This window comes from Copadichromis virginalis, linkage group LG15 (assembly GCF_057382275.1).
Source record: "Copadichromis virginalis isolate Kocher_CV1m ecotype Utaka linkage group LG15, C_Virginalis_male_GT1.1, whole genome shotgun sequence".
Lineage (NCBI taxonomy): Eukaryota > Metazoa > Chordata > Actinopteri > Cichliformes > Cichlidae > Copadichromis > Copadichromis virginalis.
In genome coordinates, this window is record NC_140632.1 from 9,489,184 (window position 1) to 9,515,881 (window position 26,698).

At 38.1% G+C, this 26,698-nt stretch overlaps 1 protein-coding gene across 5 annotated transcripts in view; it reads left to right on the forward strand.

The window, feature by feature from the left end:
• Nucleotides 1-537: 537 nt before the first annotated feature.
• ylpm1 (YLP motif containing 1) overlaps nucleotides 538-26,698 on the forward strand; it is a 29,810-nt gene continuing 3,649 nt past the window's right edge. Inside the window, exons 1-24 of one of the 5 annotated variants that reach the window (XM_085431758.1) lie at nucleotides 538-1,393; nucleotides 1,832-2,059; nucleotides 2,829-2,867; nucleotides 3,978-4,166; nucleotides 5,246-5,570; nucleotides 5,667-5,757; nucleotides 5,953-8,607; nucleotides 8,813-8,936; nucleotides 9,173-9,314; nucleotides 9,396-9,485; nucleotides 10,503-10,671; nucleotides 10,784-10,807; nucleotides 10,924-11,114; nucleotides 11,205-11,356; nucleotides 11,445-11,507; nucleotides 11,709-11,828; nucleotides 11,912-12,088; nucleotides 12,169-12,252; nucleotides 12,374-12,457; nucleotides 12,552-12,626; nucleotides 21,660-21,711; nucleotides 22,895-23,022; nucleotides 23,453-23,636; nucleotides 24,096-26,648. In XM_085431758.1, the coding sequence (XP_085287884.1) occupies nucleotides 827-1,393; nucleotides 1,832-2,059; nucleotides 2,829-2,867; nucleotides 3,978-4,166; nucleotides 5,246-5,570; nucleotides 5,667-5,757; nucleotides 5,953-8,607; nucleotides 8,813-8,936; nucleotides 9,173-9,314; nucleotides 9,396-9,485; nucleotides 10,503-10,671; nucleotides 10,784-10,807; nucleotides 10,924-11,114; nucleotides 11,205-11,356; nucleotides 11,445-11,507; nucleotides 11,709-11,828; nucleotides 11,912-12,088; nucleotides 12,169-12,252; nucleotides 12,374-12,457; nucleotides 12,552-12,626; nucleotides 21,660-21,711; nucleotides 22,895-23,022; nucleotides 23,453-23,599 (5,916 nt within the window). In that variant the 5' untranslated portion in view covers nucleotides 538-826 and the 3' untranslated portion in view covers nucleotides 23,600-23,636; nucleotides 24,096-26,648. Of the gene's footprint in view, nucleotides 1,394-1,831; nucleotides 2,060-2,828; nucleotides 2,868-3,977; nucleotides 4,167-5,245; nucleotides 5,758-5,952; nucleotides 8,608-8,812; nucleotides 8,937-9,172; nucleotides 9,315-9,395; nucleotides 9,486-10,502; nucleotides 10,672-10,783; nucleotides 10,808-10,923; nucleotides 11,115-11,204; nucleotides 11,357-11,444; nucleotides 11,508-11,708; nucleotides 11,829-11,911; nucleotides 12,089-12,168; nucleotides 12,253-12,373; nucleotides 12,458-12,551; nucleotides 12,627-21,659; nucleotides 21,712-22,894; nucleotides 23,023-23,452; nucleotides 23,637-24,095; nucleotides 26,649-26,698 lie in introns of those variants that run through there. The other 4 variants (XM_085431754.1, XM_085431756.1, XM_085431757.1 and 1 more) reach the window with 4 other exon arrangements.

Sequence of the window (26,698 nt, forward strand, 5' to 3'; positions counted from 1 at the left end):
GGGGACGCGGGAATGTGCTTGTAAATGTCTCCCTCTTGTGGTAATAGAACAAAAACAGCAACGTATTTGTTCCGAGATGGCATGAAAACTCAGCAAGTGATCAGAAACAAAGCAGACGCCTTTCATTTATTTATTTATGTATTTAATTGAGTGTTTTGCATCCATAATAATAACTTGTTTCTCTATTATGGTACAAATGCTTGATTAGGTAGATATCAACAATTAAAACAGATGCTTTGACTAAAGACCTTTTGATTACTGATGGGCAACACTGATACAGATAATATATAATCATTATTATAGATCATAACAACAACGAAAACGACAACAACAACAACAACAATAATGATCAGAAAAAAGAAGCAGACGCTAACAACAATAAAAAACAAAAAAAACTATTTTACAGATCAAACAAAAGACAAAAAATGTAATGTATTGTTAAGTTAAAAATGTATATACTGCAGATAACTTAAAAAATATATCGCTATTAAACGTTCAGCGCTTGACCGGATGTCATCATCTAATGTGTGATGTGTTTCCGTCATCAGCAGTGTGCCGTCTAATGTCGGTCGCTCAACTGCAAAACCGTATGAACATTTTTCTAATACAGTTTCACAGCGTTACATCATATCCTACAACGGATAGCTGTTATTTAATCTGTGTTGATATCTTTATTTAATGTGTTGATGCTCAGTGGGGAAATTAGAATGTAGCCGTCGTTTTGTTTAAAAAAACGTAGGTCGACGTTAGCTGTTAGCTTTGGAAGCCGCTCCGAGCTAGGCTGTATGTGCCTCCACAAAGGCCGTGTGCTGCTTTGTTTTTAACGATGTATCCTACCTGGGGAAATTACGGTGCACCTCAGTCCCAAAACTATGGAGGTGCTGGGCCCCGTAAGCCACTGGCTGGCAGCCACACTGGCCAGGCTCCCGGATTCGGCGGTTTCGAGGCCTCTTCCAGCGGCTCGTTGTTTTCCAGCTTGCAGGAGCAGCACCTCCAGCAGATGCAGCAGCTGCAGATGCTCCACCAGAAACAGCTCCAGTCTGTATTACAACACGGCAACAATGCCAGTACTGCTGCTCCTGCATACGGCGTTGCACACGCTGGTGGGTACGTGGGGTCGTCGTGGCGTCCAGAAGGACCTGCACATGTAGACAGCGGCGCTGGCGCTCAGTCCTACTTTAAACCAGAAGAGACTTCAGCGACAAGAGTACCCCCTGCTCCCAAACAGGGTCACCAGCAGCCTCCTCCACTTCCTCCGCAACCGCATCCCACCGATACCCAGCCTGTGCCTCCCCCTCCAGAGCCGCAGCCATCAAAGCCACCAGAGAACAGCAGTCCTCCCAAACCCAAGGAGGCCCCCACGGCAGAAGACGAGAAATCCTTACCGTTGCAGGTAATGGCTTTTAGTGTTGAATTACTAATAATATACATGAAATTTGTAAATAACAAAGACATATGAAGGTACATTGCACTATTTAACAGGAAAACACCGTTCAACCCAAGCTAGTGAAGAGTACAATATATTATTATTTTTAAAATGTAATTTTCAGCTAGGGAAGCTTGGACCCTAATTTGATATTTTACTGTTAAGCCACCTGATTCTTAATAATACCACCAAGTAAATATCCTGAGCTTTTTAATCTGAAGTATAAATTTAAGAGAAGTGTGACATATTCTTAACTTCCTAGCCTTCTTAATTTAAGAAGGTACAGCATAAAGAAATCCTACTCCTTTGTTTTTGTTTCTAAGTATGACTCGACTTCTCCTGTAATTGTCCAAGATTATTGTGTGAAAATGGCTGAACAGATCTTCTTGCAATTGTTTCTGCAAGGAGCAGCAGCAGCTCTGGTACAAACAGCATCTTCAGAATCTGCAGAAACTGAAGCAAGAGAGAGCCAAACAGAATCAGAAAGATGGAGATGGCTCTTTTCCCCTGCCACCACCCCCAGGCAAAACAGCTCCTCCGCCCCCTCCATTAGAACCACCAAAAAGCACACCACCACCCCCGCCGCCTAAAGAGGAACCTCCAACACCGCCACCACTACCTGAGGAAGTAAGGGTAAGAATTCCTACACCATTGGATGCATAAACAGTGAACGCCATCAATTTGCACATTAATATCTTATTAGTTTGCTACAATGAAAGCAGTGCAAAATCTGTTGGAATTTGTAAGTGATATCGGTTTTCAATAGAGCTGAACTCTAAAAGTGAGCTTAACCCACACATCTCTGTAGGATTATCCGGATTTCTGCTTGAGGCTAGCATGTCAAGGCTTCCAGTTAAAAATTTGACTTGCATTGTGGATAATATATAAGAATTAACACATAAATAGTTTCCTAATTTGATAATTTTTTAAAATAATTTGCGATACAACATACTATTAAAATGTTGCATAAGTCATAAAATACATTTTAACAGCATGGCTTGCTCTCTGTGAATTAAACGTTGGTGTGTGCTCAAAGTTTATATTATAGGTTTGTCAAACTAAATATATGAATAATAATAAAATAATAATGCATTTGAATGCTGTAATGGACAATTAAAATTTCCTGGGCTGCACCGAATTCTGTGGATATCTGAGATCATTTATTTATTTATTTATTTTTGCAAATTATTAATGAAGGCTTTACCTCTACCAGCAACTATTCAAGAAGCAGTCACAGATAAAATGTTTGTCCGTTTGCCTGGGAATTTAAGCAAGTTGCATAGTGTTAACATTACCAGTGTTTTATTCAATAGCCTCTAAGAACACACCACAACCAGTATTAAGAGAAATTAGTTTGTTCCTGAATCTAAACACTGTTTATATTGTTTACATAAATTTACAGAGTGAAAATGTAGGAAAACCACCTACATTTACAGACACAGTAAGTCACACTACCCATTCTGCCATTATTGTAGTGTTCCTCGATAAACTCACTGGATACTTCATTAGGTACACCTTTTTAGTACTGGTTTGGGCCCACCTTTTCCTTCAGAACGACCTTAATTTATCATGGGATAGATTGAACAAATTCCTGGAAACATTCCTTTGACATATTGGTCCATATAGACATGATGGGATCGTACAGATGCTGCAGATTTGGTGGCTGTACATCATTGTTGGGAATTTCCCATTCTACCACATCCTAAAGGTACTTTATTGGATTGAGATTTGGTGAGCGGTGAGGTCATTTGAGTACAGTGAACTTGTTGTCATGTCTTTTGCTTCTATAGTGTCTTATAGTGCCTAAAAGTGTTGTGCATTCAGAGATGCTCATCTGCATATCTTGGAAGAACAAGTAGTTATTTAAGTTACTGTTCCCTTCTTATTGGCTTGAAGCAATCAGACCATTATCCTCTGTCCTCTGGCATCAACAAGGCACCTCGAAGAAAATTATCCCTTACTAGATAATTTCTTTTTTTTGGACCATTCACTGCAAACCCTAGAAAAAAGAAAATGATTGAAAATGCATGATTTAGAGTCACTTAAATCACCTTTCTTCCCCACTCTGATGCTCAGTTCAAATTTCAGCAGGTCGTCTGGACCATGACCTCATACTGAAATACATATTTGCTGCCATTTAGTTGCTAATTAGAAATTTGCGTTAACAACCAGGTAAACAGGCATACCTAATGAAGTAGCGGGTCAGTGTATTTTATCCCATTGTTTGTGTTAACTGCCATAATATGAATTAAGTGGCTTAAGTGTGCAGGAATCAACCACTTTCATTCATCCTTCCCATTGTAATTGTAATAGTGTTTGTAATGGCTCTTTCCCAGTTATAGTACTCATCCCATGTCCAATATTTCAGCAATATGAGCAGTATTTTAAGGCACTCTTACCTAAAAATGTTTTTGTTCTCAATAGTGTCTTGGATTCATCGTAAAGTAATTTTCTTCCTTTCATTACAAACTGCATACACTTTTTTTTTAAAGAAAAATTGTGATTTACAGTGATATACTGTGCTATAATTTTTTCTTGTTTCTGTTTAAAGCCTGAAGTACCAAAAGACCCAGAGGAAGCTGCTCGCCTTCAGCAGTTACAGGCTGCAGCAGCACACTGGCAACAAGTTCAACAGCAGAGAGCCGGTTTACAATATCAGGCTCTCATGCAACAACATGAGAAGCTTCAGCAGATTCTGGAGCAATACCAACGCCTCATTCAACAGCCTGCAAACCTACAGGTAGGTAAATGGCCAATGGCATCTTGATGGCCAATAAGTTTTCAGTTTCATGTGTAATGTCTGAGTAATTACTTTGTTATAACTTATGTACAGTTGTAATTACTTTCTTATAACTGTATGTACAGTTGCATCTGGAAATATTTAAGCAGTGACACAGCTTCCATGATTCCTCCTATGCACTTTTGGACCATTCTCTTTAAACTCTAGAGATGGTATTGTGGGAAAACTCTTGGGGTGCAACAGCTTTGTTACAGTTGGCTTAATATGAGTGCACAGCATATCCTTATACATGTCTGAAGTCAATGGGATTCACATCATCCCTAAACATATAGTGAAGCATGCCCATGTATCATATTGCTTCGACTGTGTTTGATAGGTGGTGTTATGCTTTGAATCATGAGCTGGTCCCAGCTTTCTTTGTGCTTTCTGCTGATTATTCTGTATTCTGTCTGGCTTTTTGTTTTTTGGCAGGTTCAGCCATTCTCCATTTTAAGGCTGATGAATAGTTTGCGCCTGGTGTTAAACCTTCTGTATTTACAGTTATAAAGTCTTCTCTTGGTGACTTGTAAAATTATATGTTTACCTGTTGCAGTTTGTGCTACACTTGGCTGTTTTTTGGGGATAGTTTGTTTTTTGTCTTCACCACGGAAAAGCTCATGTGTTATCATCCACTTCTGTTGTCTGTAGTAAATCTCCAGGCCTTGTTGACTTGCAGAGCAGCTTAAAAACTTGCTACTAATGCTTTCTGCATATCACATGGGATTTGTTTTATATTTGCAGCCTAAGGATGATCTGTTTTCATTAATAGTTTGTTAGATATTGTGTTGTGCTTTCACACCAACCTTTTACCTTCTTAATTAGTTTAGAATTAAAGAATAGCTCAATTCTGTCCATAAAATATCTTTTGAATCATTAACCCAGTTATGTTGGTTCCTAAAAAGAATGTATTTCCTATTAAAAAGCAAAGCCCTAAACCCTTCATTCAATTTGGGTACAAACTCAAATGTGTTTTTCTAAATACTTATCCTATCTGCATGTAAAATTAAGCAATAAATAATCACCAAAATTCTCTTTTGCAGTCAATGTCTGCAGAATTGCAGCTGAGGCACTACGAAATGCAACAGCAACAGTTCACACCTCTATTCCAAGACTGGAATCACTCCTTCACCCTGTGGTATGAGCAATTCCAGAGCTATCCTCATAAAGACCAACTGCAGGATTATGGGCATCAGTGGAAACAGTGGAAGGAACAGATGAATGCAACAAATGCCCACCTTCAAGAAAGAGTGGCTACTCTCACTGCCATGGTACCGTTTGCGTCAAGCCAATATAATAGTGGAATGATGGGACAGTATGGCCAGTACCCTGTACAAGACACGCCTTTGCAGCAGTCAGTAAACCCAGGTATGCAGCAGACCCCTGTTACTGTTGGTCCAAGACTTCAAGGTCCACAGCCTACTGGTTTTGTAACACATTCAGAATCACCTGCTGTGCCCTCAGTTCGAGGAAGTGCCCCTAGTGGCATAGGAGTCCAACCCCCAGTTCCCCCAGTTGTTCAGCCACCAAGTTTCAACAATGTCAGGGGTCCACAGTAAGTTGTAATTGTCTTTTATTACTATGTGTTACTATGTTTTGCTCAGTTATACATTTGGTTATATTTATCTTTTAAAAGCACATCTTTATATAAAATTGCTTCATATTTAATTGTAATTATTGTTTTCTTTAAATGGGGTGTTTTTTTTTATTTTTATTTCAATTTTTGTTTTTATTTTGTTATATTTCCCAGGGTAAACAACCCCAGATTTGAACAACCACATCAGCGATTTGATGGACCCCCAAGGTTTGACCAACCGCAACAGCGATTTGATGGGCCTCCAAGATTTGACCACCCACAACAACGCTTTGATGGTCCTCCAAGGTTTGACCAACCACCTAACCGTTTTGATGGTCCCCCTCGATTTGACCAACCAAGGCATCGTTTTGATGGTCCACCTAGATTCGATCAACAACGGCAACGGTTTGATGGACCGGCCAGATTTGATCAACCTCGATTTGGGCAGCCACCTAGGTTTGATTCCACAAGGCTCACTGGCCCTTCACCTCGTCTTGAATGTCCACCAAACCTTCAAGAAAAACAGCAGCAAGGAATGCTGCCTAAGGTGGAACCAGTCACTCCGCAACCTCCAACTCCAGATTCTAAGACTCCAGAAAAATCGTCTGATAAGCCGCTATCTGAAAATGAAAAAGATAAATTGAAATTGGTTGATAAGAGCGCTTCTGAAGATATGACAGATGACAACTTACTTTCAACTGAGGGTTTTTTTGTCCAAAGTGAACCAATTCCTCAGACATTACAAACAGATACAAAACCTGAGGATTCAAATAGCAGTGTTACTTTGGACAAAGGTGAGAAATCTGAACCTGTTAACAGTAAGCCCCCTGTAAATACTAGTTCTGCTGTTACATCAAACACTACAACACAAAATTCGCAAAAACCAGATGGACCACTGGGAAACAGCAAACCACCACAGATTCCAAAGTCCTCAGGAATCCAACCAGAGCCACAAAAGCAGTCAAAACTAGATCCTCCAAAACCTCCCCCTGGTCGGGGACGAGGCCAGCCCCCAGTGCCTAGCCAGGTGCGCGGACGAGGACGTGGGCAGAGGAGCAGTGGAGAGTTTAAGGGACAAAACACTGTACCAATTGGGGAAGAGATGGGGGAAATGCCTTATGATTACATGCCCCCTGAAGAAAATGTGGGTATGCAAGAAGAACAAGAAAACTACTATTGGCAAGATCCTTCACATGAACAGTTTGGTGGTGAGGAATCAGAAATGCCCCCAGAAGAAATGTGGATGCCAGAAGAACATCACTTCACAGAGGAAGAGTACTATCAAGAGCCAATAGGAGGACCCCACATGGGGAGAGGTAGGCCTCCAATGATGAGAGGAAGGCCCCCAATGCCTAGAGGTGGTCCTCCTATGGGAAGAGGTGGTCCTCCCATGGGAAGAGGTGGTCCTCCCATGGGAAGAGGTGGACCCCTTATGGGTCGGGGAGGTCCTCCTATGGGTCGAGGAGGACCACCAATGGGTAGGGGAGGACCACCAATGGGTAGGGGAGGGCCACCAATGGTTAGGGGAGGGCCACCAATGGTTAGGGGAGGGCCACCAATGGGCAGAGGTGGACCACCAATGAGTAGAGGTGGACCACCCATGGCCAGAGGAGGTCCACCCATGGCCAGAGGAGGTCCACCTATGGGAAGAGGATTACCCATGGGAAGAGGAGGACCACCTATGGGAAAGGAAGAACCAGTGGACAGACACTGGGAAGAAGCTGAATCAAATGAGTACTTAGAGGATGAAGACCCTTACTGGATTGAAAGGAGACCACCAATGAGAGGCATGAGACCTCCATTTCCTCCTGGTCGGGGTCGTCCCCCACGTGGTCACCCTGGTTTCATGCTTCAAGGACGAGGCCGCCCCCATTTCCCACCACATGGGCCAATAGATCACGAGCCATTAGGCCACGGAATGGAATCTGATGATTCCAATATGGATCCATCAATGCATCCCATGTACCATGGACATGAACCCCCTAGCCATGCGATGCATCCTGACGTAGGACGAGGCAGGCGTCGTGTGCCACCACCACCTCATGAAATGATAGATCATTTGGAGGAGCCAATATACGATGAGGGAACGGAAGGAGAATTAGATTGGCAGCCACCACCTGGCAGAGGTCCTCCACCACCTCCACATGAGATACTAGATAGGGAAGGACTGAGGAGGAGACCTATGGGTCGGGGAATAGGAAGAGGTATGTGGCCGCCAGGTCCAACACATGAGGATTATGAAGAAGGTTATAAAGAGGGTTATGCCGTAGATTATGATCATGGGGAAGATGGGTATCGCTGTCGGCCACCACCAGACTATCATCCTGATGACTGTCGTCGTGATGCCAGGTATCATGAGTCTGAGTGGGACAGAGAGCATGCTCTCTCAGAGAGGGACTATCCCCCCCGCAAGGCACCATCAGAGCCATTCAGAGAACCCCACTGGCAAGAGGAAAGAGAAAGAGGTCACCCATATCAATATGATGAACTTGAGCGGGGGAGAGGAGAACTCAGAATTCGTGAATACAGGGATGAGCCACCTTACCGGAAGGATGAAACATCTTACCCACCTCCTTCAGACTGGGAGAGGCCTTCCAGACGTCCTCCACTGCCAGAGAGAGGGTATCCAATAGACTATGAAGATCGTAGACCTCGCTATGAGGAACAAAGAGAAGAAATTCCTTTGCATATACCTCCACCTACAGCTGCACCTGTCACAAACCTGCCTGAGAGTTCAGTTGAAGCAGCCAGTGGAGCAAATGTACTTGCCCTTTCCCAACGCCAACATGAGATCATCTTGAAAGCTGCTCAAGAGCTTAAACTAATAAGGTAATTTCTAAACATTTACCATTGATTAGGCAAACAAAAACTAGCATCTATCCATGTGATTTACAATTATTTTGTTTTCATAGATTGAAAAAAATGTATTTTCTTTGGTTTTTTGTTGAAACTCCATAATTTCACACATTCATTTCTGTTTTAATTTATGGTTAAATCATCTGTTTTAACTTAGTAATTCCTTTCGGGTCCACAGGGAATTGCAGGAGGGTAAAACCTCTGGTAGTGAATCCAAGCCTGCACAAACTGATGTTCTGCCAGATTTGCCTGCTGGTCTTCTTGGATTAGAGATTCCACCAGAAGTCAGGAATGCTCTGAAGGTAAATAAAAATCAACTTTATTATTTTAGTCTGCTTGGTGTGACTACATTGATGTAAAAAGACCAAGATAATTGATTATGTCGATTCAAATCCCGTCTGTTTTGTTTTCATCTATTTAGATATTTTTTCCATGTTTTCTCTTTTCTCATAAAATACAATACAATACATAGAATTTTTTTCCTCCATTTTCTTTTAGTTTTACTGTTAGATCATTCTAATATCAAGTATGTTCCCAGGGTATGACTGCAACAACTCAGACAACTGCAGCTGAATCTGTGCCTCGCGATATAAAATCTACTGCCACACATTATCAGCCGTCATTCCCTGCACCTGCAGTGCCGGTTATTCCAAAGACGGTTGATTATGGTCATGGTCATGGTATGAGCAGCTTGTAGTACCTTTTTTTTTTGTTTCCAAATGATGTTTTGGATTTATGCTGATGTGCACTTGATATTTTAGAGCCTGGAACCACGGTTGAGCGGATCTCTTATGGTGAGAGGATTGTGTTGAGGCCTGACCCAGTGCCATCGGACCGGGGCTATGAAAAGGGTAGGTTTCAGTTGTATAATGTGAGGTTGGGCGATTTACTCAATAGTCTTAATTTTCCTGTTGTCCCAACATGGGATCACAGAGAATTGCTGGAAGGATGGGTCACCAATCAGGATCCACTAATCCTGTGTGACTGAAACACAAAAAAATTCAGCAGCAAAACAATTCTGAGAAAAACATACAAAATGATGATTTATTTCTCACTTCCACCATAGGCATAAGCTTTGGTGCATGCTAAACAACAAAAGCTGATTTCAAGCAAACATTATGCCAGCTAATGTTAGGCTTGCGTGTCCTAAAAATCAGGCTTTCCCTCTAAAAAAACAAAAACAGGTTGATTCGATTCTCACATTGTCAGTGTCTGATTTGTTAACAGCCTTAAATCCACTTACCAACAGAAATGTTTGGTATGTCCAGTATTGCTGTCATTGGACAGAAGTGAGCTTCTCTGTCTCTTTGACTCATATTACACTCCTTTCACAAAGTTTTACACCAGGGGTCCCCAATCCCAGTCCACGAGGGCCGGTGTCCCTGCAGGTTTTAGATGTGGCCTTGATCCATCACAGCTGATTTAAATTGATAAATTACCTTCTCACCATGTCTTGAAGTTCTCCAGAGGCCTGGTAATGAACTAATCATGTGATTCAGGTGTGTTGACCCAGAGTGAGATCTAAAACCTGCAGGGACACCAGCCCTCGTGGACTGGGATTGGGGACCCCTGCTTTACACCCTCCTCTAGAGTAAATGATCATGGACACAATGGAAGCAGTGATCCGACCATCTAAAATGTGTAGCTAAACACCAGCCAGAGCCTGTGATTTTATTCAAATGATTTGAAATATAATGTTTTGTAAAATTATCATGTTTTATGCACAAACAATAGTAGAAACAAGTCAGCTGGCTGCCATACACGTGTCATGCATCAATAGAGAAGTTAACTAAAGTCCTGCATATATATATGCAGGATTTTATTTTATATTTTCTAATACATGGTTATTAACTACTTGATTCTCATAGAACCACTCAGAGATCCTTACGGCAGAGACTCATATTACGAAAGACGATCAGACCCTTACATGGACCGCCGGGAGTACAGCAGAGAGAGGGAATTATACAGAGAGAAGCCAGAATATGAAAGAGAAAGATTTGACAGGGAGCGCTACCCCCTGAGAGAAAGAGATGACAGGTAAGAAGCTTCTTCACCGTTACTGACAGCATTTTTCCCTACCTATGGAGTAGTGTGCTGCTTCTTTATATATATAATATTGTTTTTTATTTGTCTGTATTTTTGATTCAAGCACTCAGGCCATGAATGATGAAAGGTACTATATGACATTGTGTCATACACTGTGATAAGTCTTCACTGTGCCTTTGTGCTAGTCTGAAATATGAAGTTCTGTTGATGAAATGAAACTTATTATGCCCCCATTCTCTGTAGATCTCCACTGGCATCTTCTCTACGCTCCGGATACAGGGAGAGGGACCGGGATGTTCGAGATAGGGACCGTAGTGGCAGCCGTGATCCAGATGAACATTATGGGAGGCCAGGTTATGATAGACCTCCATATGAGCGTGCTATACTTGAGCGTACTGGGCCTGAACGTTACAGCCATAGCCCATCACCTTACAGTAAGTTGAACATGAGGTAACTCAGGGTAAATTGGTAAAGTAAATATCAAATAAGAAAATCTAAGCTTAAGATTTTTTTTTATCCTATAGTGGACAGAAGAAGTTATCCAGATGACAGAGGGCCCCCCACTGCACCACCAGTCCCACCTCCACAACCTCCCCCACGTGTTGAGAAGAAGCCGGAAATCAAGAATATCGACGATATCCTTAAACTACCTGGCAGATTGTCTCGCCCTGAAAGGGTACCAGCTATCACTGCGATCTTAATTCATGCATCAATACCCCACTCTTTAAATGAGCAGCACTCATTGAAGTTCTCTATTTTAACAGATTGTCATAATCATGAGGGGGCTTCCAGGAAGCGGAAAAACCCATGTTGCAAAGCTCATACGGGTGAGTCGAGTCCTTCTAGCAAATTATAGGGTTATGTAATTTGATTGTAAGCTAAATGAACTTTTATAATAAGTGCACAAACAGTAGAACCTTTACTTATAGACTGTCTTTATGTGTCATTAGGTTTCAACATAATAAATGCTCTTTTGTAAACGACACAAAATCTTAAATACTCTTTTCTGTCTTGCGGACAATGTTAAGGACAAAGAGGTTGAATGTGGCGGTGCACCTCCCCGAGTTCTTGTTTTAGATGATTATTTCATGACAGAGGTTGAGAAAGTTGAGAAGGACCCAGACACTGGGAAGAGGGTAAAAAAAAAGGTAAGTCTGACAGATGAATTGCATAGAACATGCAGTAAAGAAAAATACATGCACGATGTAATGCAGAAAAACCTGTCTTGCAGGCTATGGAGTACGAGTATGAGCTGGAGATGGAGGATACTTACCGGAGCAGCATGCTTAAAACGTTTAAGAAAACCTTGGATGATGGCTTTTTTCCTTTCATTATTTTAGACACTATTAATGACAGGGTTAAACATTTTGATCAGTTCTGGAGTGCAGCTAAAACTAAAGGCTTTGAGGTGAGTTATATTAATGAGAGAGCCAGAAAAACACTCATGTCTGCCCTGTGCTAAAAAGGATTTGTTTCTCTCATTTCAAGGTGTATTTGGCTGAAATCACTGCAGACACTCAGACTTGTGCAAAGCGGAATGTCCATGGGCGCACGCTTAAGGATATAATGAAGGTCTATAAGATCACTTAGCTGATCTCAAATACAGAGATATTTGTTTGGACTGCAAAAAGGGTAACGTTTACTAAACGTATAGATGCAGCGTTCACTTCTCAATGATACATTCTGTATACAGATGTCTAATAACTGGGAGCCTTCACCACGTCACATGGTGCGCTTGGATGTCCGGTCCCTGCTGCAGGATGCTGCTATAGAGGAGGTGAATTTTTTCAGTCTTGAAAAAAAATCAGAAAATTACACTTCTTTGTTACTAATTAAGATAAACCAACATGTGCTTGTTGTATTTTTTTTAGGTTGAAATGGAAGATTTCAACCCTGATGACGAGCCCAAGGAACCCAAGAGAGAAGAGGAAGAAGAGAGTGATCTGGTAGGACATGAAAAGTTTCACTTCATAAATGCGTGGTTCTTAGATTCATATCCACTATTTTTTTTTCCCATCTTCCACTATTTTTTTTTCCCATCTGGCTTATCCAGTAATTTTTACACAAGTCATTAGTGTTATCTCGCCACTTCTTGTTTCAGCAAGGTGAGTTTTATGTCTCAAATGAAAAGCAAAACATGTGAAATTCATGGAAACGGTCAGGTTCATTCAAAATAATTAGGCTCGTGCTCTTTTGTGTTTATGTAGCAATTAGAAAATTTACAGTGAAGCTCAAACAAGAGCAGGGAAAATAGTACCAAGACCGAAACATATATATGATATGTATAGCTGGAGCAGTCCATTAACTAAAGGAGGAAAGTACCCCTTTAGTGTCATGGTTTTCTTTTTAGTTTTTCTAGCATTTGCTCAGGTGTCCATGACTGACTTAGTTCAAAATAATTTTCATTCTCAACTCAATGTCAGGGATTAAAAAATGGCTTTAAATGGTTGCTACCTCATGAGAAACTGTCTCACTTCAGTGTCATGATTCTGGTGAGACCAAAACCAGTTGCTCAGTTTTGGTTTCCTTTTATTTTTAAGGCACACTTTTATCTAGACAAATCACACGTAACACAACCCTATAAAAAATTTCTCATTGTGCAAAATGTTTTTACTCTTTACCACCCGCTTTTATTTTGTATGCCGTTACTACAAAGTTGAAAGTTTTTCAAGAAAGAATTGACATAAATTTTTCTGCCAAATTTTGCACCCGAGGTCAACAGTGCCTGTTGAAATGCAGTGCAGTTGAGTTATATTTTAAAAGGAGGTAACACAGCTGTAAAGATTTTCTAACCCGGGCAAATTTGAGTGATGGACTTTTTTTTTCTTCTTCTATCTAGAATGGTAAAATGAAACTTTCTCTTCACTGTTTGATGAAGCCTTTGAAGCTGTACCACATAAAATACCAACGTCTAAAAGTTTCCAAACGTGTTTCATACAGTATCAAATTCAGTGGCTTGTTCCCACATTGGACTGCTGGGAAAAGGTTTATGAACTCATGAATAAAAATTCAGTAAACCAGTTTCAAGTTAAACTCTCAATTTATTAAATTAAAACTATTATGTTTTGTTTCTGTTTTTTTCTAATATTCGCAAAACATCCCGGGAGCAACACGTTCTTAAAACATACACTATATTTGATGGTTAATAAAGTTTTATTTAATCTTAAATAAATTAATAACTGAATTTCCTCGAGGAACCCACTCGAGGGATTAATCAAGTTTTATCTAATCTAATCTAATCTAATCTATAGTGACAAAAATATTGGGCCACCTATATATATTAGACCTGCTGCTGATTTTATGGCATTCCATGCAAAATTTGTCTTCCCTTTGGATCTGTAACAGCTTCCACTCTTCTGGAAGAGCATTTGTGAGGTTGAGCACTGATGTTTCACGAGAGCATTCCTGGGCATGCTCATGGTGAAACAGAAAAGGGCATTCCTCCTAACTATTCCCACAAAGATGGAAGGACAGAATTGTCCAAAATAGCTTGGTAAGAAACAGCATTAAGTTTTCCCTCACTGAAAGAGAAAGAAAAACAAGCCATAGTATTATTCAGTAAGTTTTGGTCTAATTCTTTTGTCCATATAGTGCAGAGGTATTTAATTAAAGTTTAAGGAGGTCCACTTGAGAAAATCTCTTTAAATATAACATAAAGTACAAATCAACAATGTTTATATATGTTTATTATATTAAACATCATATTAATTTTCACAATGAACTGGAGGGAGTTTTAGTAATAAAATGGTAATAATAATAATAGTAAAATGTTCTTTTCTCATTTCAAGTAAAATAAGGTTTACAGTCATAAATGTAAAAAATAGAGCTTTTGAAAAAATTATAGTTGCTTTTCCTGTTTTCTTCATTTTTCCTACATTTGACTACATTTCGCTTCTCAGCTTCAACCCCTCTTTTCTCAGTCTAGTACTCTGACTTACTTCTTCAGACTTATGCATCTCGTCTCCTTGCTTAGTTTTCTGTTTTCACACACACACACACACACACACACACACACACACACACACACAGTTTGCTTGACTAAGTAGCATCACCTGGGATGAATTAGAAAGCACACGTCTGTTTTTCTGTGCGCATAAACTGACTGCTATAAAGACAAAGGAAGAGAATGTGCATCTTAAAATAGCCTTAACTTAAATACAAGAAAAGCTACACAGAGTAAAATAGAAACAGTCCATCAGCTTAGTAATAGGTCTGGATTTGGGTCCGGACTGCAAGTGTATTCATTTAAGCTGGTTTTTCTGAAGTAGCACAGGCAGTCTTGGGTAAAAACACTGACTTTAGTTAAATATATTTTAAATGGCATGATAAAGTTCCCAACTAAACCTATCCTGCTTGGAGTAGGAAATAGCTCATTCAACAACACTAAAAACAGTCAATATTAATAATTACATAAAAGTATCTTAATTATTTTTTTTTTAAATTTCTTCCATTATAATATAAAGATGAGCTCCTGTCCCATGTTGTTAACTGAGACAGTTAACATGTGTGGTGTTAGAGCAGTTTGCAGGCTTAGGGGGATTATTTCATTCCAAACTACTTTTTCAAATCTTTTGTTTAGTGGTTTTTGTTTTATTATTTACCCTTTTTGTACTTTTTATGGCTTTTAGTAGTTTTATGAAATGAATTATGAGAGATTTATCCTGCTGAATTGTTAATATTAGTTCATATGTATTGTGATTACATATTGAAAAATTTCCAGTGCAGACCATTTTTATGCAGGTGTTTTCTCCTTTGTGTGCATATGTCATAATTATAAACTTGACAGATTTTTTTTTTTTTTTTTGCATATGGCTTCATTTTATTGATACTGAGATGATTTTAATTTATGTAAATAACTTCATGAATAAAGAAAAAAAGAAATTCTAAATATCCCTTAAATTCTAAAATATTAAAGTAACGGACACTATTGCAGTTGTTGTAATGCTAGCATGTATGCAGCAAGTTAAAAAATCCAATGTTATATAGGACTATGTCATTTTACGAAATATTATTTATATTCAGTTATTTTTGTTCTTATTTATTTAAATATTGTTTGATACTTAAACCACCAGGTCATTGATTTATCTGAGTATGGTCTATTATTTATGAGATTAAAAGATAAAAATATGGATTGTGCAGAAATGTGCAGTCTGTCATAGGACAAACAGAAAAAAACACTAATGTGTAAGGCTGTTTTGACCACTTCAGTCCTGCAGTCCCACACAAAACCTGTGTTATCTTTTATTGCTGTCTTGTCAAACTAAGATTAACAGTCCATGTAAACTGCAGGTCTCAAACTGCTCTGACATTGAATCAAATTGGGTCACTTTGAAGGGCCGCCATGTTTGTTTTATTATCAGAGCTGTCACTGTAAAATTAAGTTCTTTACATTTTTGTTGATAAATGCTTGGATGTGAGACATCTAAACTTCAGAGTTAATTTGAAATAAACAAAACATTTTAAATTGTTTTTACTTAACCTCCTGAGACCCTATGTGCACATTTTAGCTTTTCTGCACTTTACACTTCATTCTGCTCAGTGTTGTTGGTACATTATGTGCTATGTACAACTAACATTTTTTATTTAGATTTTATTCTTAAATTATATATTGCGATGTTAGTACAGAAGATGTAGCTATGGGAAAGTATTTAATCAAATTTAACAGACTTCTCAGATATCAAACTATGTGTGACAGCTCACCTGTCTAAAGTGAAGTATACAAAATTCTGACACATCTAGTCTCCATGTTAAATCTAATTTATTATAAATAGATAATGAAGTTACTACAGTTGTGCAAAAACATAAGCTTTCTTGTTTGGAAACCCCGGTGGGATTTATCCTGCTGCTGGTATCTAAGAAGAAAAGGTCAAAGACTGCTTTAAAAAGCTGGAAGCAACCAGCTAACTTCAGTTTTGGATTGTAGCCCAATCAACAGTTTAACAGACTCATTAATTCAACCTGTGACAAACTCTGTTTTTGTATGGTGTTGTAACTTGTGATTTAAAGACAATTCAAACAGTAATAGTAAGAATTCTAGAGCAGAGTGGATGAGGGGAAAAATTGTCTCTTAATTTTATCTTTTAATATAACAGGATCCTGGCTTCAAGGTGAGATTACAGATGCCATATGCGAGTGTTTTACTGTAGTTTTTCCCCCCTCTTGTTCTTTTTTTCAAGCATCTTGAGATGCAGGTGACAGTGGTCCTCTTGATAGAATTTAGTCCAAGTTGGGGGAGCTTTTAGGATTTATGTGTGAAGTGTGGCTACCACCCTGAGCACCAAAAAACTTCTTTGTATAAATGGTATTTGAAATGTAGTTTTCCTTAAAATAAGCCATAAAAATCCAGTTTCAATCATACAAATACAATTTGCTATGAAAGGATAGTCATCTAACAAAACATAGATAAAATGTACTCTACACACATTATAGAGGCTGGGTACTGGCTCATAGGAAAGCCAGATGTACACAATATTTGATAAGCTTCCACACAAAGCCCACACCTTACCTGCAATGACTCACACTTTGGCAAAGCCAACAGTGTTCTGATATCAAGCATACCCAAAGTACACAACCATTATACAACAGCTGCAAAGCATTGTTATTATGAAAGACATCATTTACAGAAGAATATCTGCCACTGTCAATTATATAAGTAAAACCAGGACATCAGATCATCACGCAACAACTAATATTAGGCTAATGTGTATTTAAAGCTATAGTTGGTGAAAAAAGGATAAGCATAAGAGAATGGATGGATGTTCTTAATCTCATTCTTGTACTCCAAAAGTGCTTTTTACTTGTGATTCACTGATGACGCTTTTTTATCATGTGTATCTCCAGTCACTGGAGATACTTGGGCCATCATCAAGTTAACTGTAGCTGCTACAGTTAACTTGAGTGCTCATTTTTTCTCCTGTTCATCCGTCTGTTGTCAGTTTATTCCTAGAATTGAGGGCAACCTCAAGTCCAGTTTGGAATTACGTTTGGATTTCCAAGCTGTCTCTTGTTGGATTGGTCTCTTGTGGAGGTACTGTGAAAAACAGATGTGAGCAAGTGTGCCTTAAAAAAAACAAAAAAACAAGAAGAAAACATTGACATCCCTTAAGACAGGGGTCTGCAACCTTTAACACCCAAAGAGCCACTTGGACCCGGTTTCCACGCAAAAGAAAAGGCTGGGAGCCGCAAATACTTTTTGAAATCTAAAATGAAGATAACACTGTATAAATTGTTTTTTTTACCTTTTATGCTTTGTGTGAACAACTAAAGTAAGTAAGTAAAGTTTATTTATTAAGCGCTTTTCACAGACAGGCAGTCACAAAGCGCTGTACACAAATATTAAAATAAACAATACAATCAATAGACATTATACACAATGTAAAAGATCAAATGTAAATAATGTAAAGAATATAAAATACGTAGATCAACAAAAGGCTTGTTTGAAAAGAAAAGTTTTTAACTGCTTTTTAAAAGTATCCACAGAGCAACTAAGGTGTGTTGCTTGTGAAATCCATGAAGTGCTACAGAGAAAATTTAATTTTATTTATGTAATTAACACATTTTGAACTCTTAAAAGAAATATAACAAAAGGAGAGACACCCAGCTGAACTAAAATGATCCATGTAGCAAACAAAAACTGTTGTGAGCCACCACCTTTATATCTCCTTTGGGCTTTTGGAGCCTTGACCTGGCTTTTAAAAAATAATTGGGGAAAAAAAGCACTATGCTGCTAAAAAAAAAAAAAATAGATATTTGCAAAATTCTGCCTAAATATGTATTTTACCTGGTTAATGTGTGTGGCGGGGCATGGTCTGCAGTGCCGCTGCATGGGAGTCGGACGCACCTGAGCTGCACCCGCAATCACGCCTCGCCGCCTTAAAGTCTGTGCTCTCTCTGCTGTTGTGTTGTCGGGCTGTGAGCTGAAAAGCTACAGCCGGCTGTATGCGTCCAGCAACCGTGGTGAAAAGTGGTCAATAAAGAGATGCTGAAAAGCGTGTTCATGTAAACATCATCGAGTCTGCCGCGATATGTTTACAATGGGACTTCTGGTCCCGAACCTCTGCGCACAGCGCCTGCAAATCGGGGCTTTCATCTTTACGCAGGACTGTGAGCTGTCATCTGTGGGGCGTGAGCGGTGTTTGTTTTTAACATAGTTCACGGAGGAGAACAGCTGCCGACATAATATGGATCTGAAGATCCAGCTACCCGGGGTCCGGCTTCCGCGAGTGTGACGCTTATTTTGAGCAATGAAAAAAATAATAAGATATAATTTTATTTTTATATTTCAAAATCACAATAATCTTCCAATTTAGAACTACCGGTACAAGTTAAAAAAAAGAACTAAACACAAATAAAATACACTTGAGCTAAATACTTCTAATTTAATTTCCCAAACCACCCGGAGCCGCAAAATAAAGACTAAAGAGCCGTGGGTTGCCGACCCCTGCCTTAAGACATCGAGCCCCAGGGTCTTTTGTATTTCACAAATAGGCTTTTTGGGGTAACTGCATATAAGCTCAAATTGACCCTAAAATGGTTAATGCAATGTGCCTATGTTAGGTTGAGCAACAGAGGTTTGTGTATTTCCCTCTTATTTACTATTTGTTAAACGTCAACTTTAACCAGAAATGTAAAGGGAAAAAAATCACTTTGTAAAACTGATGATTGTCTTTTGGGCAAAGGCCAAATTATCTTAAAACCCTGCAGAAAGCTGACATGTTCAAATGCCATCATATCAAATGAAGACAAATACCTGAGCTATTTTCTTTTCTTTTAAAAAAATATTTTATCTAATTTAATCGTCGAACAAGGAATACGTTCACATTTAAAACAAAAGGAATATGTATATTTTGTCACGTTTTTCTTTTTTTTTGTGATATTTGAGATGATGGGGATATGTTAAAAAAAATCTTCAATTAAAAAGAGGTTCCTCTAAAATGATACTAATCCTAAAGCCATCAGTGTGCCAGTTGCATTTTAACTTTTCCAAAAAACCCACGGCACTTGGGCCTTTCACAGGGTAATGCAGCAAAATAAATAAAAGATAAGGATTTGTACAAGTCTGCAGTGATCGAAAACTTTATCTCGTAGGTGAATATACTTGAGGATGTTGGTAATCAATCGCATATAACATGTTTTTGGTGTTTTTGATTAATTTTCACAGAAAACAAAATCTGTATGTTTGGTAAAATCCTTAAAAGTATCCTATGGAGCCCATGGAACTGTTGCGGAAGGCATCACCAATAACATTACAAAGAGATGAAATTGATATTGAGCAGAATTGAGTTCAGTTTGTTGGCGTTATGCAAATGTTTCCCTGTTGACGTAGAAAAGTCATAAAAGAAAAGCCTGATGTTTTCAAGCAGTATTTTCTGTGGGAGAAAAAAACTGCACCAGAGTGCTGGTGTTATTTTGGTCCCTGTAACTTTGCAGTTAAATAGTTACACACATAAGTTTTAACACATTTGTTGATGTTGTTGAAGTTTTGCAGAGGTGAATTCTGATAAAGAAATCCAAACAAGCCAGCAACCAAGTGTCTTCAATAAATAACACATGTTAAATTCCTACATGCCAATGTTGTCATGCATATGCCATGTGGAATTAAACAGTCAGATTTTATCATACTCATTTGCAGGGTGATTTCCACACTTATATAATGGATTTGACATTTTATGTTTTTGAAAATAGAAAAACCACTTAAAAAAACACCTTGTACAATCATTAAACGCAGTATTCACAACATGTGAACTAATTCTGATGCTTTATCTTTTTATAATACGTATGGTTGGTCAAGGTTAAAAACGCATGTTTTTATTGTTGTATTTGTTGTAACTTTTGCTGCCATGATGGCCAGTTCTCTCTTGAAATGGAATTTAAATCTCAATGAGACTTTCACCTGGATAAATAAAGGAAAATAAATTGCTTAAAAGTAAAGGACCTTCAAAACGGTTGATATAGTAATAAAAGCAATGCAATCAGTTAAAATGACAAAGCATGCATTAAATATGCGCCTCATGATCTCAGGACCCTCAAAATTCAGACATTACATTTTTTTAGTGAAATGGCAAACATAGTTCACAATCTCATGCTAGAGAAGATGATCTGAACAAGTTCCCGATGCCTTATATTAAATAATTTACCTCTTGTCATCTATAAAGTTAAGCAGTAAAAAGATGCTCTCTCAGTCTCTTTTAGGTGATATACTAACATTATAAGAGCTATTGTTCAGTCTAACAGAAATGACTCCTTCAGAGATTAACAAACAATCCTGAAATTAATAATTAAATAGTGGAGTTCGAGCAATTTGCTGTTGCTAACCAAATATCCTTTTTATTTTAATGTTTTTTTTTTTTTTTATTTGTTTATTTTGCTTTAAAGGCCAGCTAACTACACAGTGATGTTACAGCAGGGAACCTCATTCATGATGATTTCATGTTTGGTAACGAAAGATCTCTACACACTAAAGCCTTTTCACAAGTAGTACTACTGCAATCTAAGAATCAAGAACCTTTGTTCTTTGTAAATTTAGTTATAGGTTTATCAGTGTGTGTGGAATTGAATTGATTTGAAAAAATTACATGTGAAATGTGTTCCAATCACATGATCACTAGCAAACTTCTCTCTCTAGATTCAGTAGCGCTCTGACTGTTGTTAAATGAAGTTTGTGTTCACCAAAGCAGAGCACAGTTGTCCATTTTTAAGCCGGTAACAGAAAACAAAAGACTCAGTGTGAACACGTCTCACCTTGCAATCAAATTAAATTAAACTCTGTGCATGCCATTGTTAGTAGTTACTGTATGTCTTTACCAAGTATTGTACCAAGTTTCACCCTACAGTTGTGCTTGTTTTTGTGTCTTATAACCTCTGATAAACCAGTTTCCTGTCTTTTCAGCCAACCCCTTTCCCCACTTTCTCCACCCTTCCCTTTTCCCCCTGTATCACCCTGATGTTTAACCATTGCAGTGTTTCTTTATGTAATATAGGGCTACATTCCAAAAAGCAAATGGGAGATGGACACATCAGAGGCAAAACTTGGTAGGTATTTATTTTTTAATGATGATCCAGTCTTGCCTTTGTCATATAGAGCCTTCTGCATCATTAAAATGTGTTTTAAGTGTCATGTAGCGAGATCTGTGAAGTCGTGTGTGTATGTTTTGTGTTCTTTTTTCTGTTCCTATTGTGAACTTTGTTTGATTGATGCGATTCTTTTGCATTTTGATTGAGTCACTGGTGGACTTGGTCAAGTTACTGGTCTAATGCTTTGTTGCTGATGAAAAGCAATAATAGTTTCAACTGGTTTCTATATCCCACTAAAGACCAACCAACAGCCAAACCTCGTCATTATTAAGACTGCATATAGGGGATACAGCAAATAAAAAAATATTTTAAAAATCTTTGGGGGGGGGGGTTTAAACGGGTGTTTTAGCTTTATATCTACATATAATTCTTTAGGAGCGTACAATTTTGGTGCTCTGAAGGGATTTATTCAGAAAAAGTTTGAGTCAAAGCTTCTTTTGGCTGCTCCTTTATTGATGAGGGGTCACCACAGTGAGTAGCTACCTAATGTTTAATTTTTTTAATCTCCCAAAGGGATTTGAGTCTCCTCCCAGCATTGAACTGGGGATCTTTTGCGCCTGTTAGTACATTAGAGTACACTGTAAACCATAAACCAGTTTATGAATTATGCTTATAGAGAGAGAAAAATTATTTGATAGGACTTGTACAGCTGTTCTTCATTTAGTTGAGCAGGTGTTTTGTTAGATGAGGCTTATGGTGTTATAATCAATAACAGCACAGTACCTCCAGGCTGATCAGATCTAGTACAAACCGCTATTTATGTTGTTAGCATGTCAACAGGAAACAGTCAGTTACTGAATGAGACATGGGCTGCAGTTTCTGTAAGAACACCAGGAAAGCGCCTTAAGTTGTTTCTATTGTGACTGTAAATTTAAAAAATAAAAATAAAAAAAAAAGGTTAAATTTTAAATAAAGACCTCATTTCTCTTTAAGTTAAAAAGACACATTATAGACTAATTCTTTGTATAAAAAAGATCAGGTCCTGGATCATCGTTTTATGGAGCAATGATAAAACAGATGTTACTAGTTGTCTCATAATTTTATTTTATTTTTTGATAAATGAGTGATACCTTGTTGAGGTTTTATGTTGTTTTTATGGGGGAGTAGAGGTAAACTGAACGGTAATCTTCAATTTAAACAGACAAGTTGGATGGTCTGGGGAGTGGCGGGAAGAGGAAGCGTGAAGGCGAACATATGGCAGGCCTCGAAGACTACCTACAGCTGCCAGATGACTATGCCACACGCATGTCCGAACCTGGAAAGAAGAGGGTAAAATTTGACCTGACCATCTATGAGTGCATTTGTTTGTTAGTGAGGAAAAACCAAAAGTTCAAGGTTGTTTTTTCCTTACCATTTCTAAGAATGCATTGATACAACAGCTAGCAAATCAGCAAATATGACCTTTATCAATATCAGAGGCTGATATGTATATTTATGTCAGGTGTGAGCTGGCTACATGTTTAAACATGCATTTAAACAGTGAACATCAGTTCACTATTAATTAAAAAAGAAATATAACAGAAAACTGAATTATTATTAGCATTTATTTCACAGTTGGTGTGTCCCTAGTAGTTTCTATGATACTGAATGTTCAAAGATGTTACTGAATTATCTGAAATCATTTACCCATTTCTTGTTCATAACATGATATCCTGGGTTTCTCCCTGGTTTTTTTGTTTGTTTTGTTTGTTTTCCAAAGGTTCGATGGGCTGATCTTGAAGAGCAAAAGGATGCAGATCGAAAGCGTGCTATCGGTTTCGTGGTGGGTCAAACGGACTGGGAGAAAATAACAGACGAGAGTGGCCAGCTGGCACAAAGAGCTCTCAACCGTACCAAGTATTTCTAAGAAGATAATCTTACACTTTTTTTGGTTTCAGTGAAAGGTTCGTATTTTTCCTATTCATATTGTTCAGGTTGTTAGAAAAATTGTAGATGATGTTTGTGGCTATTAAGTCATAATATTCTACAATTTAAAATATTTTAATCAGAATGTTTAATGACTCAAATGAGAAGTTTGAGGGAACGTCTTTTGTATCAGTAATATTGGAAAATATACTGAGAGAAACATTTGGTCAATCAGCCAGCCATTTTCCCGAAAAAGATTCGACTTACCATTTCCAAAGTAATCTTATTGAGTTTGATCGGGAGCATACAGATTAAGAATGACTTATATGAGAATGCAGGTAACACTATTATCTTCTGTATTTAACAGTAGTTAACAGAATGCCATAAAATACATGAAATTTCATTGTTTTAATGCAGTCCTTATTGTCACATAAAACAAATAAACTTGAGTGAAATTTAACCGTGAAATTACCAATATCATGCTTTTCTTTCTGCAGGTGCCCAGAATGTGAAAACTGCTGAAGCTTACTGGCGATGAAATTTTGATCAGGGTGATTTCACCAGCTGTTATCTGTTTCTTATTACATTCATTATTACATATATTAGAGGCTTTTATTTCTCTGGCTATAAATCAAATCAATATGTAGTTTATAATTCTCTGATACGTCTAGTCTTGCATCCTATCATTATTCTTATGTTTGGGTTCTTTTGCTGTTTTATACTCTTCCTAATTCATGTACTGTATACCTGTAGCAATGTTTCTTGGTCCATCCATAGTTTTAAAAGGGACAATAAAAAACACAATCTAAACTTTCTGAGTCTTACTGAATTTATCAGGTGGGTTTTATGATCTACATATTTTGTATAAAATTGTATTTTGTTAGAAATTACCATGTAGATCAGTTGACCTACTTTTATTTTCACATGGCATTTTCTCACACAAAAGCTTTAACACTTTGGATTGCTTTACCCAGTGTCTTTACAACATCTTTAGAAATAGATGATGACCAGTTTGAAATTGGACTGTTGGCAGCATCTGTTGAAATGGTTTACAGTGCATCCCTAACCCTGAAACAAACAAAAAAAACCAAACAAACCCAAATTGTCAAAATATGGAAGAACATTTTGTAAGGGAAAAATCAGTCCACTCTGGGTTTGGGGTTCTTAGATGTCCCGTTTTTAAAAAATTTCTGTTACTGTTTTTTGTTGGGGTTTTTTGTTTTTTGTTTTTTAATTATTAGAAAAACAAAACAAACAATTCTAATATTATTTTTTTGCACTCAAAGTCAAAATAAGATGTTGCCTGTACCACATTTTGATTACTATACCCTCACTGGCCACCTCATCCCTGTTACTAGTACTTGGTTGGGCTTCAATTTGCCTTCAGTTCGTGCACATTTTTTCAGCTGCACATCCATAGTGGAGTCTCCCGTTCTACCACTCCCATTCTGAAGGTGCTCTATTTGATTGAGATCTGGTGAATGTGGAGGTCATTTTAGTATAGTAAACGTGTCATGTTCCATAACCAGTGTGAGATGCTTTGAGCTGTTTACATGGTGCATTAGCCACCAACACACAATGGGTACACTTTGGTCATAAAGGGAAGGACAAGGTCAGTAACAGTACTCAGGTATGTCTGGCATATGAATAGTGCTCATTTAGTTCTAATAGCCCTTTTCCATAAGTACCTACTCAGAACAACTCAACATTTTTATTTATTTTTTTAGGGTTTGCCATTAGGTCATAGTACCTGGTATCAGGTACTTTTTTAGTACCTACTCAACTGGGGTTCCAAGCGATCTGAAAATGTGACATCAACACGCTGCATGCCACTGATTGGCTAGACAGGGACGTCACTTGATAAGTCATGAGAGAAACTCCTTCACGAAAATCAAACCCACCATTTTTGAAATCCAGCAACGATGGAAATGGCTACACAGAAACGACACTCAGAGTCTAACGAAAAGCCACAGACTGACTGCAGGTGTACCATTGTCTTGATGTCCACCTTTGTTGTGGCATTCCGTGTTGCATACAAATGGCGTTCAACCGAATTTGTATAATGATCGTACGCACATCAGACGGTACTCTGTTGTCATGGAAAACAAATTGTCAAGCTCCAACTTCTGACTCTACCATCCCAATGTCGCACCAGAAATCAAGGCTTATTGGACTCATTGGTCTTCTCCTTTCCAATTTAGGTGAGCCTATGTAGCATCAGTTTCCTTTTATTGACTTTAAGAAGTGCCACCCGATGTGGTCTTCTGCTGCTGTAGCCATTCTGCTTCAAGGTTCAATGTGTTGTGTGCTCAGAGATGTTTTTCTGCATTCCTTGGTTTTGACACATGGTTATTTGGGGTTACGTCATAAACCCTAGTGATGGTTATGTGTTAAAAACCCCAGTAGATCAGCAGTTTCTGTAGTACTCAGACCAGCCCAATTGGCATCAACAAACATGCCACATTTAAAATCCCACTTTTTCTCACTCACATTTTTGACTTCAGCAGGTTTGACCATTTCTACATGGCAATTAGCTGATTAGATATTTGCAATAATAAGCAGTTGAACAGTTGTACCTAGTAAAATGGCTTCTTAGTGTGAAATGTATAGTTTCCCAAACTATTTTGTTTTTTTTTTTTTTGGCCCCTGTTTGCTGTTGAAATCAAGCACATCAGGATTTTATTTTTTATTTTTTTTTACAATAAATTTAATCTGGATTACCGACATTGTTACTGGAGTAACTGAAGGACACAACAAGGATCGACGGTTACAAACAGACAAATCACTTCTGATGAAGGATTAAATTGGCTTTGGACCATTGGTTGAAGTGTGCCATGTGGTAAATGAATGGATGGATCCAGGTGGTAAGTATGGAAGAAAGCAAGAAACTATTCCTTTTTGTATTAATCCTTTATTAATACTTTAACTGGTTCACTGACATTGTAATTGTAGAATTGAAATGGTTTGTGTTCTATATATTTTTGTCATTTTGTTTGTATGTACAGTAATAAGTTCTGTTCCATCAATATTAAAGATTTTGTAAATTCCTGGTTTGGAATTTATTTTGTGCTTTTTACAGAAAACAAATTGTGATCTGTGA